This window comes from Simochromis diagramma, unplaced genomic scaffold (genome assembly GCF_900408965.1).
Source record: "Simochromis diagramma unplaced genomic scaffold, fSimDia1.1 OVJJ01000656.1, whole genome shotgun sequence".
Taxonomy (NCBI): domain Eukaryota; kingdom Metazoa; phylum Chordata; class Actinopteri; order Cichliformes; family Cichlidae; genus Simochromis; species Simochromis diagramma.
Window position 1 is genome coordinate 141,178 of NW_024387038.1, and position 20,886 is coordinate 162,063.

At 41.9% G+C, this 20,886-nt stretch overlaps 2 protein-coding genes across 4 annotated transcripts; one reads left to right on the plus strand and one right to left on the minus strand.

Annotated features, from left to right (window-relative positions):
• Positions 1–395: 395 nt before the first annotated feature.
• Positions 396–6,375, minus strand: si:ch73-335l21.2 (RING finger domain-containing protein). Its single transcript, XM_040043609.1, has 2 exons — positions 4,219–6,375; positions 396–2,225 (listed from the first exon to the last, which is right to left on the minus strand). Exon 2 carries the CDS (start codon positions 2,146–2,148, stop codon positions 1,501–1,503), a length of 648 nt encoding a protein of 215 aa, XP_039899543.1. The 5' UTR covers positions 2,149–2,225; positions 4,219–6,375; the 3' UTR covers positions 396–1,500.
• A 101-nt stretch (positions 6,376–6,476) lies between these two features.
• Positions 6,477–13,276, plus strand: si:ch73-335l21.4 (E3 ubiquitin-protein ligase-like). 3 transcript variants are annotated; one of them, XR_005697532.1, is made up of 4 exons: positions 6,477–6,982; positions 7,395–8,134; positions 8,268–8,335; positions 9,878–10,353. XR_005697532.1 is itself a non-coding variant. In XM_040043607.1 (3 exons), exons 1-3 carry the CDS (start codon positions 8,106–8,108, stop codon positions 12,799–12,801), a joined length of 3,021 nt encoding a protein of 1,006 aa, XP_039899541.1. In that variant the 5' UTR covers positions 7,453–8,105; the 3' UTR covers positions 12,802–13,276. The 3 variants fall into 3 exon arrangements, 2 of the variants coding, with proteins under 2 accessions (XP_039899542.1, XP_039899541.1); XM_040043607.1 differs by lacking the exon at positions 6,477–6,982 and having other exon boundaries at positions 7,453–8,134; positions 9,878–13,276; XM_040043608.1 differs by lacking the exons at positions 8,268–8,335; positions 9,878–10,353 and having other exon boundaries at positions 6,479–6,982; positions 7,392–7,718.
• The last annotated feature ends 7,610 nt before the right edge of the window (positions 13,277–20,886 follow it).

Consider the following 20,886-nt stretch of genomic DNA (forward strand, 5'->3'; position numbering starts at 1 on the left):
ATAGAATTGTGATCTTGAAAATGACATTTTTTAATGTCAATGAGACTTTGCATCTGGATAAATAAAAGCTATATAACAGTAACTCTGCCAAAAACTGACTGCAGCTTATTTTAGCCTTTTAGTGACAGGAATGTTCTTTCTGAGTCAAAATACCATGACATCATTCATGAGAGACATCTTTGACATTTGTTTTTTTTTTTTTTTTGGCAAATTATAGGCCAATAAGTCATTTATAATAGTTTAAAATTTAAAATAACTTTTTGGAAAATATCTAAAATCACTTATTGGTAATTGCTCTGTTTTTTGACCCTCTGATTCGTTGCTGACCCACACCTGAGCCACAGGTACCCTTGAAATGAACTGAAACCTGGACACTGGGTGACAAAAGGCACTAATGGGACAAACTGCATGTTTGATAGGGTGTCAATGTCAAACAGAAGAATACAGTGCTTAGGGTGAGCTTTTTATTAACACAGAGCATATTTCATGTTTCAAATGACCTAAAACTAGAAATTAATAATTAATATCAGCACAATGTTTGCCTAGCCACAGGTTAAAAAGAAACTCATGTGTACTCATGTTTTTATTCATTGCTAATCATCTTCTTTCGGCTATCTCCTCCTCTGTCCCACCAACCCTCTACATGCCTTGCTTTCCTTCAATACATCATTTTCCTTCCTTTAATAATTACAACTTCACAAAACATAATACCAACATATTAAGCACAGAGAAATCATATCACTTACCATGAAAGTTATTCTAAATATCCATAATGGGCCAGATGTGTTCATCCAAGAAAAACAGTTATAACTGTGTACTGAAGTTTCTGTGTGAGGTACAGTTCAAACTTTTGTATGCTCAATTACGTTTGCTGTAGTTTACATCACAGGTGAGAGAAATGAGTGCACACTGATGAAATAAATACATGTGCGTTCTCAAGTAGATTATTAAAGTTAGGCCACTTTCACTGATTTCCAAACATGTGCACACCCTGCACAAAGTAAAGGACTGATGTAAGGACTGAGGGCCTCATTTAATTTATTCTTTGGCAGCAGAGTCAGCCGCTGCAAAATGATATTATCAAACATAATAAGCATGATGAGAACGATTAAAGAAACCTTAGGGTTTGTTTGTTTCCCTGTTAACCACTAGGGGGCACGCTTTATCAAGCTATCACTGATTAAAAATCTGTACTTAAGGCATTCAGTAAGGACACATTTAAGGATTGGACTCTAGTGTAGTAGTTTGCATGTGAACGGTCACCAGTTCGAAATCAGGAGGAGACACAAACTCCTTTGGAGTTGTGTCAGGAAGGGTATCCACTGTAACACAAAAAAAGTCTACCAAATCCCATATGCAGAGCTGTCTTCTGGAGCAACCCCTTTTGAATAAAGGACCAGCTCTAATAAGTAAAAACTTAATTTGATTACAGGGTGAATGCTAAGTACACTTAAAAAAAACATGTTAATAGAAAAAGACTGGCAAACAATTTCTGTAACTCTAAAATTTCATGTTCAGGAAATGTGGCCCAAACACCACCCCGAACACACAGGTGATCACAAACAGCACCCAGAAGATGACAGCCAGGATCTGTACACAAAACAGCGTCTTCCTGCTCTGCTGTATGATCTCCTCTTCGCCCACCAGGCCAGGCGCTGTGCCATAAGGGGTTTCGGGGTGCATCTGCTGCACCCGCAGGCTGACGGTGGGTAAGATGATGAAGCGGGTGTCCCTGTTGCTGTTGCCCTCCATGGAGAGCACCACTCTCTGGGTGACTGTAGCCATCCGCGAGGTCACAGTCATGGGCAGGTGGAAAGCCCCGGGGGGCAGCCTGGACAGGATGCGGGAGTTGCAGGGTAAGGTGAGGGCATCCCCGGTTTCCAGTGGGGTCAGATGGCGGCAGAGAGGGCAAGGAACGGCTTGTGGGCTGTGGGCGTCGGGGGGGCAGAGCTGGATCCTCTGGAGGCACTCAGTGCAAAAAACGTGGAGACACTCCAACATCCGGGGGCATTTGTTGTAGCAGTTGTACTCCTGGTAGCAGATGGGGCATTCCACATCCATGGGTTCCCCTGGACCGGAGCCACGGCTGGGCACGGAAGCAGCAGCGGGATCCCCCTTCTGCGGCACTGGGGCAACATGCCCTGACATGGTGTGGGAGTGGGTGGATGTAGAAGAACTGGCGAGAGGCAAGTCGGGGATGAGTTTTTAGCTAAAGATGTTAAACTCTGTAGAGAGAAAACATGATCAACATAAACTTCATGTCGACTTTCCGTGAGATAGAAACGTCAGGATCTGCTCTCCCAAAGATCCTTTGTTTCTTTAACTTTCATGAACAGATTCCACGGTCCATGAGTCATAGCATTCATCCGTTTAACCGCTCACACATCCACCATCCACCACCCCCTCACTTACTCACAATCACCTTTGCCCTTGAGTGTGTGCTAGATAGCACAGACACACACACACAGTCAGAGAAAAATATACAAAATAGTCGGGAAAGGAAGTAATCAGTCACTCTAAGATTTCTCCATTTGTGGGTGTGTGTGTGTTTGTCAGAGCACGTCGTCTTTTCCCAGCTCAGGCTTGTTCCACTTCAGTCATTCAAAGCAGCTGTTTTTTTTTTTTTTTAATTAAGAAAACATAAGAAATGTTGGTATCAAAATTACTGTATTTGGAGGCACTTAGGGGAAGCGGTTTGTGTTGCAAACAGATTGCGTGTACCGAGCCAGAAGTCATTATTTATTTACTGAGTGATGTCATACTGAACTAGGATTAACTCAGGGTGATGTAAGACCCAGCGTTTTTGTTGGGCTGGCTTTTACCGGCTTTCTTCTACTTCGTGGAAGTGTAATTTTAAATCAACTAAGTGGATCTCTAACACAAAGACTCTTTTCAAAAGGTGTGTTGAATTGACACAGCAGCCCAGCATTTTAACACCGTGGCTGTGTTAGAGTCAAATAAAATCTTTATGGGAAGAAGACTTTTTGGGAAATGCCCTGCTTTGCTTTCCTGTCATTAGATGTGAAGATTGATAAGGTTGTCTGCAATGAGAAGCTGCTGCCAGAAGTCAAATTCAGGGAAACTGTTATGCTCATTTCCACAGTTTCTGATTCTTGGATTCGACTACAGTAGCTTTGCATAATTTATATTTTAAATAATGCTTTTTTTCTTATACTTAAGTGCAGCCCCACTGTTCATCCTGTGACAAAAACAACCCATTTTTAGTGCCTCTCTCTTTAAGGCAACTTTCTTGTAATTGGTTGTTTGTAATACACAGAAGGTTTGAACAGCATCTGCTGTAGATAGTTTTTTTTAGACCTGCTGCTTCTTTTGCCCAGTTTCCTCAGATTTTTTGAGGACACACTGCACACCATGCTGAAATATGCAAAGCTTTGGGCTGATAGGTCTTTGAGACTCACTTTGTTGGTAAAAACACGTCATTTTATGTTTTAAGTTTTCTGTTATGTGTAGACACAAAAACCGTTCATCCCTCGAGTTAGATACGTTTTAGACTTGAGTGGTTCACAGGTGAGTGTTAAGAGGTTAATACAAAACCACTCCTCTGGAAATGGTCAGGTATAAGGACTGGACTGAACATGACCTTTGGAAATTGTGGAGAACTACTGCTCAAGTCAACTTTAAAAATTACAAGAACTCTGGCTCCTTGGAATCAAAATGTAAAGCAATCATGGCACAGTCAAGACTTTCCCACGGCACTGTATATACCATAAAAACGATACAGGGAAATACACAATACTTTACTTTAAGGCGTAAGACCTTTTGGTCAGACACACTGACAGTCTGTAACATTTGTTGATGTCATTTGATCTGTGATTTATGAAAGGAATCAGTAGAATTGTGTAGCTTTACTGGCGCTTTGCTTTTCTATATTTGTGTCTCGCACGGGACAATGACGAGGCAAGCCACACACACTCAGTGGGGGACTGTTGCTTAGCACACGGGGTCCCCTTTGTATCGGTCCATGGCAACCTGAAAGCCTTTCTTCAATAAGTCATCAGCACATTCATGCAATGAGAACAGAAAGTCGACTTTTAGAGCCAAACTAAGCATTTTAGTGAATGAAAGCGACCTGTGGAAGACAGCTATGCATACTTAAGTGAACTCTTTTCTAGGCCAGCGGGCCTGCTGGGACTGTACACAGAGTAACACACAGCGCTCCATCATCACAAACGTAAAAGAGATCAGAGAGTCACTTACCGACTGCGCTCCGCTTCCCACTCATCCAAGGAACCTTTGTTTCCCACCTACAACACCGGCGCCTTCTTCTTCACAAGCACATGCAGTTTCTCTCATGTCGGTACAGATCTGTTCTCGTTACGGTGCACATTAATCGGGCGAGTTTATAATGTCTGAGCTCAGCTGACTGGCAACCTTTTGTTTTCGCTCAGTCTCACCTGATTTTATCCGTCTGGTCCCCAGTGAGGCACCTGTGTGGCTCGCTGAGCAGTAATTAAACCCTCAGTGATGTAAAGGTAACCAGGACACAAAAGACAGAAAATGACAGATTGGTGTCTCTCGATCATGACTTGCACTACTCCGCTTGCGTATCATGTTATTATGCTTCCACACAGTCAGCATGTTGGGATTTTAAAATAGAAAGTAGGGCTTAGGCTGAAATTATTAAACATCCTTGCAGTTTATACATAGCATACATGTTCAGATTCCTTGATTCATTCAGTGGCCACCTCTCATGCTCTTCAAATGGAGAAACTGATCATCAGATCATAGAGGTTTCCTCACATACAGAGGAACTTTGGTATCGGTTTGGAAGGTGTATAGTTTTTACACCTTTGTAATGAATACAGCGATATAAACACGTGAGATGCAGGCTCCATGCAAAGACCATCACTGGTTTTTAATTGACGGCTGGTTCCTTTCTCTTTAGCATTACTGAGATCCTGCTGACCAGCTCAGAAACCTGAAACAGCTCAGGTGGAGAATTTTCACAGTAGACAGTTTAACTTGTAACTTTAGGAAAATCACATCGAAAAATCTTAACTGTTGATCTTAAAGTGTTTTTTCACTCATTTTACACACCCATGTTGATCTAAGTGATCTGACCTACTATTTAGTTTATTGTTATATTACTTTGAAGGTACCTGTTCACTTAGCTTTGCTTACTGGGAATAAAGTGTGTGCTGCTGTTTCCTGTATATGACAAATAAAACTGTAAACTTGTACTGAAGCGTAAACAGCAAGTGAAACCGACATGTAACCCACCTGAGGTCTGTCCCTTGTGTTCTTTGACGTTGGCGTAGTTTGTTTGTATCACACGTGCTGTGTTTAAAGGTTGGTTGTGCAAGATTCAGAAAGCCCTTAAAATTATTGACACATGCCCTACTTCTCAAGTAGACATGAGCAAACCAGTTAGAGCCCATTTTGCCTTTATATCTGCCTGGTTGTAGATCAGGAGGTAGACCAGGCCTACTATTCAGAAGGCTGGTGGTTCGATCCCTGGCAGCTCCAGTTTACATGGCAGGCGTATGCCTACATATATCGAGTTGCTGCGATGTGACTGACTAATTGGATATTTGCATCAGTGAGCATCACTCCTGGTTAGGTTTGTTGACTTGAAACATTAGTCGTAACATTTCAGTATAAGTTCTGTGTGTCTGTAGTTAAACAGGTGAAAAGTGGTTCATGTATATACCCATTACAAAAAACCCAAACACCCCTTTTCTAAAAAAAACAAAAACGAAATACTTCACAGGATATGATCCCATTTTCCTTTGAGTATTAAGAAAGAGACCTGGTGCTTTACATAATTATACCCTGTACAGTAAGATCAATGCAGGGGGAAAAAGTGGGAAGGCTAAAAAGAACAGAGAGAACAAAAGACTCTACAACTCACACAGGAAACACACAAACGGAGAGAACAGGAGAGGTTCTGGCTTTGTGATTTTTGGCCGAGACTGTGGCACAGCGGAAATCACCATGAAAGGAGTTAGGGCTGGATTATCTGATAGGAGGAGTTTTATTTGGGGGATTACTGTGGAGAGGGAAGAGCCGACGTCACCCACGCATATACACACATACACAACTAGATAAGAAGGAAAAGCCTAGTCTGATATGTGAAAGACATTTCTCTGATCTCTGAAGATAACTATTAGAAATGTCTACACAGCTTGACTTGTTGTGTCTTGCCCTCCTGCCTGTCATGTACTGCACAGTGATAGAGGAGTGTGTGAGAGACAAGGAGGAATGAAAACAAACTCTGTATGTTTAATGTGGATATTCTGTGTAGATACACACTTGTTACTGTGTTACTGTAACTGGGTGTGCGTGTCTGTGTGTTTTGGAACCACTTCTCATGGCGTCATTGTCAGCAGTATCGTTACATCACGTGGGGCTTGTGACTCATCGGCCGTGTTTAGTTGGGTCTGAAAGGTTAGGTTTCCGACAGGACGTCCACGCCCCGCCTCTCTCGGTGCAGTTTGAATAAAGCTGAGAGCGACTCGCCTTCTGACTCATTCAAACTTTAAGGACGAAACGCCAGCATCAGAAAACGACATGTGCGCAGAGGAACTCGAGTGCGGGGTTTGTTACCAGACCTACAACGCGGGTCGGCGGTGTCCCCGGGAGCTCCAGTGCAAGCACAGCTTCTGCGAGAGCTGCCTCTTGGCCCTGTCCAGGCCCCTGGGACCCGGAGATGCGCATCTGGAGGCTGGCAGGTTGATCGTATGCCCGCTGTGCCGACACATCACATCCATCTCCGATCATGGGAAGATCCGAGCCGAGCTGAGGGTGGACGAGAGCGCACTGGAGCGGCTGACGGCTGCGGGACTCCTCAACGAGCCCGAGGTGGACGATCAGGTTCAAGGGGACGAGGAGGAAGCGACAGCTCCCGAGACTCCAGCCGAGGAGAGCGAGTCTTCCGCGGGCACAGGAGGCGGGAGACTCCGGCGGTCTTTGAAGAAAGTTTGGCAGGCGATAAACGGCAAGGGCCAGCAGAGAAGAGAAGGTAAGAGAGACCCTGATGGTGGTTTATGATACTTTCACTGGCAGATTTATCCTCGATTAAGTGTCAGCGAAACCAGACTGTCAAAATATCATCTAAAAATCTCAAGTTTGTGTCCATTTAGTGATTTTATTCTGAAATCTTAAGGGAAAAAAACTTCACATGAATAATCCAACTGCTATAGGAACTAAAAGGAAAATAATAGCCAACTTTTTATTTTAAGTAAATGATTAGTGCTGTAAAGAGATGCAAACTTAGTCACACTATAGTTTGGTTTGATCACACTTTCTTCGGTACCTTTTGTAAGAACTGGCATGTGTATCTATTCAATAACAACATTCTTTAACTTTAGGGAGGTTTTCATTGAATTAAGTTGTTCATTGTTTTCTAATGTGCTCTCTCTTTCTTTCAGAAGACTGTATGACCAGTGAAGACCTGAGGGCCCTCGCCATGATGTCCTGCCACATGTTTTGAGCAGCCCCTTATGGCCCCAGAGTAATGCAGTATGAGTGACGAATCATCTTAAAATGGACTTGATGGCGATGATGATAAAGCCATGTGGACACTGTGAATGTTTTGATTCCTTGTTTGGCCGCTGTGTAGCCAAATGTGATGCCAAAGCAGCCTTTTCAGCCCCACTTATGTACAGATGCAACTGTTTTGATATTTATTGTTTTTTGTTTGTTTTTATGAAAGTATTTAATATTTAAAAAAATAAACACATTTTTTTAAAAACACAGTTTGAAGCTTTCTGTGGATTTTTAGTGATTTGCCTTTTGATAAAAAACAAAACAAAGTTTGAATTTATTATTGTCATAATTAAAAGCTGATAAGTAAATTGAAGGGGAAATGTACGGCCTTTCAAAGGAAAGAGGAGTGTAGACAAAAAAGGAAAGTTAATGTTTTACATAAAATTCACTGAAGTCAGAAAAACAACAAATAGCCCTTTGCTCATAGCTCCAGGAAGTTGGTCACCTGAGGCCAGGTGAACTGGATTGCCTCCAATCAGACTGACAAGCACCAGCAGAGCTGCAAGATCCCCTACATGGTTCAAGTAAAAGATACCGGCTAACGGCGCTGCTGCAGCTTTTACTAGTCGTATAAACCTGGAAAAAAGTTGCTGATCATGTTCGGCAACTTTGCTCCTCACCCGAGGTAAACGGTACATAGTATTTTGTGGGGGTTTTTTTTGCACATGCAGATAAAACATCTGAAAAGCACTAGCAATTATTTGTGACGACAGTTCAGTTCTATCTATCTACATTTGGGTGTATTTTTATCTCTCCAGAGTCCTTGTGTTTGTGCCGATCTGTGCAGCCATCGTGCTGTTTATTGTGTGCCCAGATTCTGCGAGAGGTGAGCCCAAGCATGCTCATCCTAATGGCTGTTGTGGGGTTTTGCTGTGCACGTGTTAGCTGGAGAGTCATAGTATTTATTTCAACAAAGCTGATGGTGTTAATGATGGCAGAACTCACTTTTATCAGGGATGTCACAAACAGTTTCCAGGTCATTTAGATAAGGATCTTATTTTAATAAGATCAATTTCATTCCATTTTTAAAATTTATAAAGTATCAACAACAACTGTCCCCTCAAGTCACTTTAAATTGCAAAGGTAAAAATCCTGCAATAATAGAGAGAAGATTGTTGGGGTTTTCAGACAGGGGGTGGGGGGGCAGCCATCTGGCGTGAGGGAAGAAAATAAACATTTCATCTTCAGTAACAGTAATCTTACATCATATAAGGGAAGATTATGAAATAAGTGTTACAGTCAGGAATCTGTTTAGATGCCAGAGAATTTTGCATGACTCACAAGTCACAGGACCATGGTGCAGACTGACGAGTTCATCCACTTTCTGAAGCTGAGCGCCCTCTAAAGGCTAACTTTCTTCTGACTTGATTCCTCTTGCAAACAGAAGGGTTGAATAGCAGATGATAGCATAGCAGCAGATGATCTCACCGACACAAACTCTATAAACGCCAAACAATTTAATTTGAATCGGTGGATTTAGCTAATGTTTATTTATTAAATATAGTGGCGCAAACATGATTCATTTAATAATTATGAAAAAACAAAGACTGCTCAGCTTCCCATCTTTAATTCTGCGGTGTTGTGTTCAGTGTTTCAGTTCTGTTGTGTTTAGATTGTTCTTCTTGGATGTTTGACTGTTTCCAGAGCAAAGATTTTAACAGGTCACCGTGACTTAGACTCCTCTAGAAAATAATAACTTGCTGTAAGTGTCGTAGTTAAGATGTCAGTTAAATCAAATTGGTTCTATATAAAACTAAGGTTATATAAAATGTATTCAGTTTAATATCCTGTGAAGCTCTCATTTTTGGTACATGGGGTGAAAAGTTTGCATAACACTGTTCTTTTTATTACATTTTTAAATATAAGTAAACAAACGAAAGCAAAAAAAAAAAAAAAAAACTATGTCAAAGAGATGAGATGCTGCTTTTCCAGATTCACAACCTCTGAGATTTCCACATAGAAATGTAGTGATGATCCTTGCCAATCCACTTCACCATGGCTTTCCTTGCTAGCATTAAAAGAGAGGGTTCGATATCATCAGCATACAATAAAACTTTATGTTGTTTCGTACCAGTTGTAATTCCTTGAATATCTGGGTGTTTGCCTGAAATTTTAACAGTGTAATGAGGGGGGAAAGCTTGAAACTGAGAATCGACAGCAGCCTGAAACCAGAGCTTCCAAAGGGATTACTTGTAGATACAATGTCGTCATTATGTGAAACTTTGGCAATCATGTAGGTCATCAGACCTCTTTCAAGAAGACATAACACGGGCTTTAAACCTGCTAGAGTTATCAGTCATCCAATTGCCAGGCTATATGATATGTAAAATATTTTAGTTTATAATTTTCTATCTGTTTTCACTTTCAGCCAGTTACACAGCAACTCAGAAGCACAATGGAGCGACGTACAACGCCTGGAGACAACTTTACACTCCGTATAGGCAACATCGTCCCGCCTCTACTGGTCTGCTGTCAACAGAAACTGGACTTCACACTGGAACTGATGACGAAACTGAGACGCGTGGAAATTATAGAGGGACTCCGTCAATCATTGATCAGCAATCAAAACCTTTACAGGTTACACAAGGTATTTACAGTGACGGTCAAAACAGCCCAGCAAGCAGGCAGTCTCAAGTGAGAATAATAAAAGTGCAGAGAGGCCATAGAACAGATGGAGCGAGGCCGGCAAGCAGCTTTTTAACTAGCAGATCCTCTCCCCAGCACGGAGGGCAAAGCGCAGAGAGATGGAGGTCCAAAGGGAATGACCCCACGCTCACTCAGAAAGAAGCCCTAATTGGAAATTTTCATGATTCCCACTCAATGATTATTAGAAAACCACCTACAGAAAAAGCTGGCAGTCACCAAAGCTTGAGTTTTTCAAAAATTTGGGACCTGAAATATATTCCAAAACCTTACAGCAGAGGACAAGTTGCAAAGACTGATTCTTCAAGGACGGATGAAGATAAATCTCCTGGAAACCCATTTTCTTTTTCTCTTTCTTCATCCCAGACGAGTGGTTATTGGGAAACACCAAGGGGGCGTTACAGTGACTATAAAGAGACAAATGAATCTCCAGCAGTTGGGGCACAGAGTACATGGAGAGGGAGTCAATCAAGCAATTTTCTCAGCTCTACAAGTCATCTGGCTCCTCACGCAACATCAATCAGCAATGGCGCAAACACCCCCGTTATTAACACAAACCCAAGCGCAGAAAAACTGACATCATCCATCACAGATTCCCCCCATGGGCGAGACTCAATGAGCAACGGTCAGACACACAGACACAAAAAGATGCAAGCGTATCTTTTCAAGGGCCCTGAGACCTCAGTTAATAGAGTTGTGGGAGATGGACGAGAGGCTTTAAGTGGACAAAGCAATGCTTTCATTACGTCAGATAATCAAAGGCCCTCTGATGTACCTGCTGCCAGCAGATTTGGATCCAGGTATTATAACACAAAAGATACAACCAAGCAAATTACTTCCAATCTGCCATATCATCATACTAGTGCGGCTCAGAATGATGAACAGATGCACAAAGATTTAAAAAGACCCATCTCCAGCTTAGTTCTTCCTCCTCACATCACAGAACAATCTTCCGATCTCCATCTTGCTCCAGTAAAAACGAAGAATATGGCAAGTTTTTCCCCTTCACCTCACATTTATTCCACACACGGGTATGCCACCAGAAGTGAGGAACCTCTTTCAGTCAGCAAAGTCAATGCAACTACAAGAGATTTGGTGCCAATCCAAAAACCAGGAGGGGGCACACAAAGTATCTTTGGCTTCAAAGAGTTTAAAAATCCTGTGTGGCAAGCTGTAAAGAAGCCACGCGCTCTCACCTTTAAAGAACAGCCAAACTCCAAACAGCACAGCTTTGAGAACATGAAACATTATAAGTTTAAAATGTCAAATTTTTACCTTGCTCTGCTCCAAAGGTACAGTTTTGGCCAAAGAGGAGGATCTGCTACTACTACAACACCACCGGTAATGTTGGAGAAAAACCCTGTAGTTTATTCTTCACCTTCACCCAGCACCTTAATCCCAGTCACAACACCCACGCTGTTTGTATCAGGGTTTATGCAAGTAATGACACCTAAAAGTGACCCTGGTGTGGACAGAAACCTCAACTACAGACAATTCAGAACCTATAAAATAACAAAAGCTCCAAAAAGATCCGACTCTCGACCACTCGAGGGAGCCAAACCTTCAGTTCAAGGACCGGACAAATCTGCCAGACTCCAGCAGGATCTTGATGGTATTAAAGTCGGACGTCGACAGACCTCAGAACCGAGAAGCTTCAGAATTTCCAATCAAACTGAGCCAGGCAGCAGCAATACATCAACATGGACTCCAAAGGAGTTGAGCAGTGTTGACCTTAAACCATATTTAAAGACAGCAGAGGATTCTGTATTAGTCTTACCTGGTAAAAACAGCAGCAGACCCTACACTTTCCGGAGATTCAAGTCCTTAAAAAACACGACTGCACAGGCTCGCAACAAAATATGGTGGCAATACCCGATGCAAGATCCAGCATCAGCATCTTACATAGTCTCCTCCGCTCATTTGAGGTCAGCGGGGCGCCTCACTTTTGCATCAAAGCAAAAATCAGAGCTAAGGACACCCAACCAAAGCAAACCTGCTGAGATGAAGGCAACCCTGCTCCACACCTCCACCAGCCGCTCCGTGAGAGCCAAACACGCGAAGGCAAGACACAGACACAGAAACAGCAAAAAGCTCGGCGATTCTACATTCACCAATCACACTGTGGCCATAGTCAGGCTGCCCAAGCGCCCCGCCGAAGTTAAAGCCGTCACTTACACCGATGTTCTTGGAAGTGCTTCGTTCAGTGGTGTCATGGAAACAACAGAATCTCCTGACAGGCCAACTGATATGGATCATTTTCCAAACGTGACAGCTACGACCGAGCAAAAGAAAGCGATGAACCGTTCGAATTTAAACTCTGATGATGATGAGTACAGTGGAAAAAACATGACCAAGAACTCTGAGGAAAATACTGATAATGAGATGGGAGATTTCAGCGTCACAGAGAAAAACAAGGCGGATAAAAGCGAAAAAGCCGATTATGAATGGAAAAAAACAGTTTTTTTCCCAGATAATGAGGAAAGCGGTGGCTCTGAAGTTTTATCAAGTGTAGTAGGAAGTCAGGCATTTACAAAAGATTTGCTAGAGATGGAGTACCTACGAACTTCTACTGAAAATGTTTCCTTTAAGTCAGTGAACCTGCATCACCCAGATAAAAAAACAATAAAAATGCTGGAACAGTTCCAATAAAAGCTGGAAAAGTACACATGACTGTGTTTTTTGTGCCAACAAACATTTCTAAACAACATGACTGAGCTGATGGATATACTATTACAAGGGCTGAGCTATAAATGGCTGATTAAACCGTGTTTACATTCAAGGGTACTTTTGTTAGTGAAGTTTATAGCTCCTGATACCAGCTTTAAACAGTGACAGTCTGTTTCCTTTTGTTTACATTCTTCGCGCCTGCTGAAGATTTAAACTGGATTTATGCGTGCAACGGGCTGATCAGTCTTCTCACCTTGGAAATGGAGCATAAAGAGCCAATTGACTAAAATGTGCAGATGTTTAAATGCTAGGTTTGTGAAGAGCAGCTGTGCAAATCTTTATGTCTGCTGGAAGAAAGAGCATCGTTGAGATGAGCAGTTCTGTTTCTTGTCTGTATATCTGCTGTGATGCTCCTCTGTATGTGCTGCACCATACAAATTAAAAGGCTCATAATTTACTTTTGTTGTTTGTTTTGTTATAATTTACTTTGTTTTATGTTATAAGTGCCCAGCAACAAAGAGGACTAACTGGACAGTGATCTGCAGAGTTTTAAGGATAAACACTATAAAGACCCTTAATAGTAATGTAACTGTAATAGTAGATGTAATATTAGGACGATAACAGAAAATACCCTTAATTTAGCTTCAAGAATGTGAAATATGCACCGTCATTGCAACCAGAAACTGTCTTCCCTCTGAAAACACCTCAGTGTCTAATTACATAAAAGGTCTCTGTAGTTTGGTGAAATTATGAGATCTCATGAGAATATTTCAAACATCTGTCCTCACCTTTTCATGTAGTGAGGTGGTGGTATTGAGCATCCTGGTAATTATTATAATTAGGCTAGCATTTCCAATACTTTAAAAGCCTGGGACTTTACTAAAGTTGCAAAAAGCACAAGGCCTAGGAAACGTGAAAGATTAAGTAGCCTTCATAGTTGAAGCTAACAAAGTATTCTTTGTTTCTAAATGTAACCAATTAGCTTTTCTTCCTAGACTAAGTAAGCCCAGTGCCAGCTAACAAACTAGGTTTTGTGGCGAAACCTGACTTGTAGGCTCAAAGACTAATGTGTAAGATGTTCCCATACACACCCACTTTGTTAGCTTTAGGAACAAGAACCGCTTAGCCAAAGAACAAAAGCTAATGGGTCAGGTTTAGCTAACAAAAGCACAATTTGACCAATTAGTCTTAAACCTAAAACCAGTTAGCTTTGATACTTAATGCTAACAAAGCAGGTTTAAATATAAAGCTAGAAATACTTTTTGGCTTAAGATGTTCTAAATAGTATTTTAGCTCCTCCAGCAAAGGATGGATGAGCTGCAAATAATGATCACGTAATGTATCAAGCTCACATTTGTCTTTTACAAGAACTTTTGTTTTTTCCACTGCATAACCTTCATGCACACTACTTACAACTTCACCATAGTTCTTGCTCCTGATATACTGAAAAACATTCAGTTCAAACCATTCAGCAAAGTCTAACAAAAGACTCTTCATGATGATACATTTTACACAAAATGATGAAGAAATACCAAATGATGAGGTAGTTTGAAATATTGCATTGCTATCCATGTTACCACTTGGATCCTGCAGTGGTTGGCACAATTTTCCCAAGGGGCCACATGGGGGACTGTTGTGGATGACCCAACCAATAAGCTAAACTTCTGCTCAATATGAATTTAATCTCTGTATTATAAACAGTTACTGATCATAGTAATTGCTACAATCAGGCCCTAATGGTGGGTCTTTGGGAAAATGTATTGCCCACCCCTGTTAAATGTTCATGATCATAGATGGAGTGATCCTATTGGTTGACCCCCACATCAGGGAGCTGTGGTTTGGGCCTTCCTATTACTGTTATGCTAACATCAGTAATATGATCAGTGAAATTACATATTTTCATGCTTTTTATGGCCATGATTACCACTGACCATGCACTCATAATCCTCCGGAACTCAAACACATTCATTTAGACTTGAATGAGATTCATTTGTCCTGAATATGAATGTTCGTGAACCTCCCTGACTTCTCAGTGGATTGCAATTTTCACTAGCTTGTCCAATACAGTCAGCCAAGAAAAGACAAGAAAACTAATCACTTTCTTTGTGCACTTCACACATTACCAATAACCTGTGAATTGTGACGGCATGTGACCCATTACATTTCTGCCTGGTTACTAAAGCTAATAAAGCCATCTTTGTGCCTACAGTTAAACTGATAGGTGTAATGCATGAGATGCAGGAGTTTAGCACTCACCCAGATCCCACTGGATTGCAGTATGCTGATGTTGCAATATTTATTATCCACATTATGAATGATGCCAAAAGCATGCTGCTCTAGTTTAAATAATAAAGAAAAAAAATAGTCTGTTCAGAAAAGCTCTGTAGTCTGTTCCTGGTATTACTGATGTATAATTTCCTGTCTAGATATTTAAATGAACTGAATGGCTTTAACATATTTTCCTAATGCTGCATCAGCTCTCCTGCGTTTCTGTTCTTTGTTTCAGTATTGTTTAAACCAGTAATTTGTGATGACTAGCAGAGTGCTTTACTGGAATTCTGGATGATGTGGAAAACTCAGCGTGCTGGGAATGTATGATAACGCAGCCTTTTCACTGAATTACTCCAGCTCTGACCGAGAAGACGTGAAATGTGGCTTTTTGAGCGTTGGTTTTGAGTCGTTTGGCAAATGATTTGCATTCTATAATGTCAAATAGAAAGAGGGAAAACAGAGCAAGGTCATTGTTGAGGCTTTTTATAAATGGATTGTATTCCTTGTGTCCTCATTTCCATGCAGGCAGTGGCTGTTCAGCGTGCTGACACAGATTTTCCATCTCCTGTTTTTGAGCTTACATTCACGCTTTCAGCATGCCGGTCTCTGAGATGGAAAAACTTGATCCTCCTTTGCCCAAGTGGGGCTTCTTTGAACTCCATCAACCGATCTCATAAGTTTACACAGAGTAATTCATTAAAACGCTCCATTATTTACCCTATTTGTCTCGAATTAAACCGTAAAGGGAATGCAGATGTAGTATACATTTAGTTAGTTTCAATCACAAGGGTGTAGTCATCACTCTGTTGCTACTCTTCTGTGTCTTGTCAGTTTTAGCTGAATTTACGGATAGCACACACTGAGTGACCTGATCTGGTTTTGCAGCAAGAGCACAGATGTTCCACTAGATGGCGTGGCTCATCCACTGTATTATCTAATGTGATAAAGTCAAGAGGCTTTGCACTTCTCATCCTGGGGGTCTGCTGTTGGCCCACTACATGACTTTTAAGTAAAATGAATTCACAAAGATCAATTTTCTATCATCATTGCAACAGATAGTAATCATTTAAAATCCATTCCTTTCCTTTATCGATCAGACAATCAAGCGTTCAGTTTTCGGGGACGCTGTGCCGACACTAAACCCAGATCACAGCTCCTCACAAGTCCATTCACACCTGACCCTTCACCTTCTCTCAGTACTCCACTTAAATTCCAGTTCTACACTTGTCCTCCATCTACACCCTGGAAGAGGCCCCAAAGCCATGAGAAAGTGGGAGGGTTTTTTTTTTTATTTGGAGGGGACCTGCCAGTCAAAGTTAAACACATTGTATATTGGATTAACACCCCCCTCCAACTCTCTACCAATACCCGTGGAAAGTGGGACTGTCCACTTTCCCATAGAGCTGAGAGGTATTAAGGTGATATGATGTTTGATGTTATGAGGTTTCCATGTGCTGGCATGTAAAGGCGTGGGCCTGCCGGCTCCTTCAAAGTCACCCTCCTTCTGTGCTGCCTTTTGTGTTAGCTGAGTGTTGTGTGTCGAGTTCACACAATTCCAAGTTTCTATGCTCGCCTAAAATATTCTCTATCAGTGTGTGTGTGTGTGTGGTGTTTTCTTGCAAAGGCTGGCCCTCCCTCCCACTTCTACTGTGAGGGGAATTCTGTACCATGTGTCTGTGGTTTTCAGGGAGCTTTCAAAGAAAATAAAGCACTGAGGCCTTGCAGCCCCTCCTTACTTCCCTCCTCCTTTCTTCTTCTTCCCCTCGTTTCCCCTCACTCACTCCCTCCATGTGGCACTTATTGTTTTTTACAGTTTCCACCTCCCCATTTTTAGTCCAGCCAGCCAGCTCCTGAGTGACAGAGCTAATTTCATACGCATCCTATAACCCAGACAAATCCATAATCACAGCAAACAGTCTCTCACGAGTCGGCTGAGAGGGAGAGTGAGAGCTGGGTGGTGTCGGGAGTAGGAAGGGGAGGGAGGGAAAGACAGAGAAAGGCTTTTTGTTTGGCTATGTACACTATGTGAAAGAGGGGGCGGTGAGGAAAAGGAACTGGAAATACATTAGAAAATGGTTGCGTCGGCTGTGGTGTTTGTGGCTCAGATGGCTTCAGATGTCATGTAGTGGATGGACCCACACACATGGATACCATGACTGTGTGTAAACTTACTTTACTGAGTCTGCAGTGATTAACTTTGCCCTAAGGCTCATATATACATGGAGACAAATACAGGAAAGTTGTAGGATTAAGAGAAGCATCTTGCAGTAGTTTCTGGCTGTAGTCAAAGGGTTTATTGGCTTATTTATGGTTTAATGTGGCTAACTGTAAGGGGGAATAAGGAAAAAAGAGCATAGCTGTTTCTAACTTCTCATGAACAGTCCTTTCTTAGTCAAACTTTCTTGACATATCCTTAAGTAGTGTTCAGGAATAGTTCGAAAGGCTTCTTGAAGGACATTCAAAGCTCTTCTTTGGATGTTTCTGCCTTTTGTTCTGTTCTCTATCGTGCTGATCCCACACTGCTTCAATAACGTTGAGGTCCAGACCAATCCATGACTGATAGTTTTCCGCTGTGTGTTTTTGCTACCCAGGTATTGGCATCGTGTGCACTGGGATATTTTGGGATCACCGTCGTGCTGAAAAATTAGGCTGAACCCAAAATTTCAAACTTGGACTCATCACTTCCTGTTGCCACTTATTGTCAGTCCAGTTCCTGTGTAATCTGGCATACCTTCACCGTTTCTCTGTTTCCTTTCTGCAAGAATGAGAGCCTGAACAGATCAACAGAGGCGCAAGACGAATATCTCAGGTCCCACGTCAGGTCATGCTGTTTTTCTTTTTTTCCTATTTCTTAAGGAAGCGCTTTTTGCCCCCCTTCTGATACGTTTGGACAGATTCAATAAAAGAAATTGGAGCAAATTGGATGGAAAATGAGTGAAAAAGCAGCCAATGTCCAAAGAAAAACAACATTGGAAAGGATTTCAGAATGCCTTCAGATGTTTTGCTTGAGAGCACTTTTAAAAACCACATGAAAATCTACCTCCTTGGAAGCAGAATATAAAGAAACGAGTGATAGCTCAAGACTTTAGCACAGTACTGCAATAGAATAAGTGTGAATAATGTTGAGGAAGCACTCTTGAAGCATGGAGTAATGCCCACATCACCGTTCCCACATGTGCTTCGGGAACAAAAGCTTCATCCATGCCCTATATTCATCGAGCTTCCTGTGGACCGCACCATGGAGGAAGTCATAAAGACCGGAAGACTTCCTGTATTGTTGCCAGCATTTAGCGGTACAAAGTGTACATGATGTGCAAGGCCAGAGACTAGTGATGTAAACCTATAAAAATAGATCGCTTAGCCTCATCAAAGGGCCCAAGACGTACATCTGACGGGAGATTTATGCATCTGTTTTCTTTCCGCAGCTTTAAGACCTGTTTTTACTGCGCTCAGCAGATGTGTTGATGCTTTAAAGCAGACTGGAAATCAAACTATTTTAGGAAATCATTTTCACACACACACTCGATGGAGCTTTTAGCATTCTTTCATATATTGAACATCAGATTTCATACCATTCCTTGATTCGTTATAACACTACAACAGCCTTGATTTTACAGAAACAGACTGTAGTCTAGTACATCATGAAAGCACTCTTTGCTTGCATGCTTAGTGCATGGGATCATTAATGTGCAGTTACATCATTTTTGAGGACTTAAACTGAAGGAATTGTTAACCTGCAACAAACTGAAGTTTCCAAATCCTAGCTTCAATCAAACTGAGCATACACTATATTGCCAAAAGTATTTGCTTGTCCCTCACCCCTTCACGCTTCCTGTTTTTAGTCCATAGAGTTTAATATTATGTTGACCTGGAGGAATGTTTATGGAAATTTTTGATCGTTCTCCCAGAAACGCATTTGTGAGGTCAGATACTGATGTTGGATGAGAAGGTCTGGCTCACAGTTTCTGCTCTAATTCAAACCAAAGGTGTTCTGTCAGGATGAGGTCAGGACTCTGTGCAGGCCAGTCAGTGTCTTCCACACCAAACTTGCTGGTCCATGCCATTATGGTCCTTTCTTTGGTGCACTGATGTGCATCCATTTTGGAACAAGAAAAGTCCATCCCCAATCTGCTGGATTACCAAATAGAGAAGCGTGATTCGTCACTGTAAACAACACGTCTCCACTGCTGTAGAGTCCAGTGGTGGCGTACTTTACGCCACTGCATCCGACACTTTGCGTTGCACTTGGTGATGTAATGCTTGGATGCAGCTGCTCGGCTATGGAAACCCATATAAAATAATATAAATATAGTGCATATTGAGGTTCAAAATAGACTCTTGCACTCAAAAATTGCACCATTAAGTAGCTTTTTTTTCCCTCTGTGGTGTCGATCATATCTGCTATCACTGTGGAAGCTCACCGTAGCATTTTTCTCGAACACTTTAAAGGATTTATGTACTCTGTGAAAAATCTGACACCGCTGGGAACTCCAGACATAAAGCTCATGTGATGTTCCACATAGGGACTCCTGTGGTTATTTAACTGAATTCGTTCACACGATACTCTGCAGGTATTCCTTATTGTAATGTTTATACAAGCAGGGTTATAGAGTGCATTTGTGCCGCTGTGTATCTGCAGGTGCATGTAGGTGTGTTTGTGTAACTGCAACACAGATACAGTATGATGAACACATATACAATGACGAGATTATTGGCAGTCAGACACATCAGGTCCACCCGCTGGCTCATGGCCAGCGCACCTCCCTATGACTGAACTTTGTGTCCTCTTGCTTTGGCTCCCATCCACCATCCGTCTTCTGCTCTCTTTCAGTCGTTTGTCTTCGCCAGGGATGCTGTCACCGTAGCCGAGCCTGGCATCATCGCTGGCTGTCGCCACTACTACCAGATGGCCGCTGTGTCCATTCTCTCCTTATGATGCTCTGCATTTCCGCCTTGTCTTATTTAACTGTAATGAGATTAATCTGAATGAGTTTATCTGCTGTGAGGGCCTCAGAGTGCATCACAAAGATGGTTTGCTTCTTCATTTTTAGTTCACTGATTGTGGATTTCTATAGAAACAGGGACATTCTTTGTGACAGTGTTTAAGGTCACTCAGTAAATCAGGAGCATTGCTTGCCTAAGCACTGAATAGGACCAGAGAAATGACTGAAACTATAATGTACTAGACTATTTTGGTAAATGTCGCATTTCTGATGTGTTTCGGCCTTTCAGGCCACACTACAGAAGAAGCTTCTAAAAGTGTCCTTCCAGGGTCAAGATGATCTGCATTTAAATGTGGACAAGGAAAACATCCTAGGCGTGCACCTTTATCTGCTTTTCTGATGTGACTGTACACCGTGTTGTTATTAGTTGGCTTTTTATGGGCCAACATTTCTAAATAGTTATGTTCATAGCGCCACCTGTTGCTTTGGCATGCTCTTGACAGCAATTCTTTTTGAAGATTAAAATTTTCTGACCCACACTCACACAGCTCAGCTCAATGTCTTGTTTATTGCATCCAAAAATGAGGCTACGGCATGTTCACGGATCGAGCCCGAATCAGTGCTCAGCATTTAGCAAATCACAAATGCACAAACAGTTGGAGCACAGATTACAAGTTTTACAGTTTTACCACTTTTGTCCTGCACTTCCACCATCTTGGATGGTTAAGTCAGGGTTAGCGGGGGTGCCTCAACTTTCCGATTTGGAAATCTGACTTGATGGGATGTTCTGGTGGAATAGGCTGACTCAGAAGTTGAGATTTCTGATTTTTGAGTATAAATGGTGTGAAGAATT

Excerpts from the sequence above, each read along its gene's own strand:
- si:ch73-335l21.2 (XM_040043609.1), bottom strand. The coding sequence starts at position 2,148 with ATGTCAGGGCATGTTGCCCCAGTGCCGCAGAAGGGGGATCCCGCTGCT.
- si:ch73-335l21.4 (XM_040043607.1), top strand. The coding sequence starts at position 8,106 with ATGTTCGGCAACTTTGCTCCTCACCCGAG. Across the intron at positions 8,135-8,267 it reads AACTTTGCTCCTCACCCGAG|AGTCCTTGTGTTTGTGCCGA; the intron begins GTAAACGGTACA and ends TTATCTCTCCAG. Across the intron at positions 8,336-9,877 it reads GTGCCCAGATTCTGCGAGAG|CCAGTTACACAGCAACTCAG; the intron begins GTGAGCCCAAGC and ends TTTCACTTTCAG.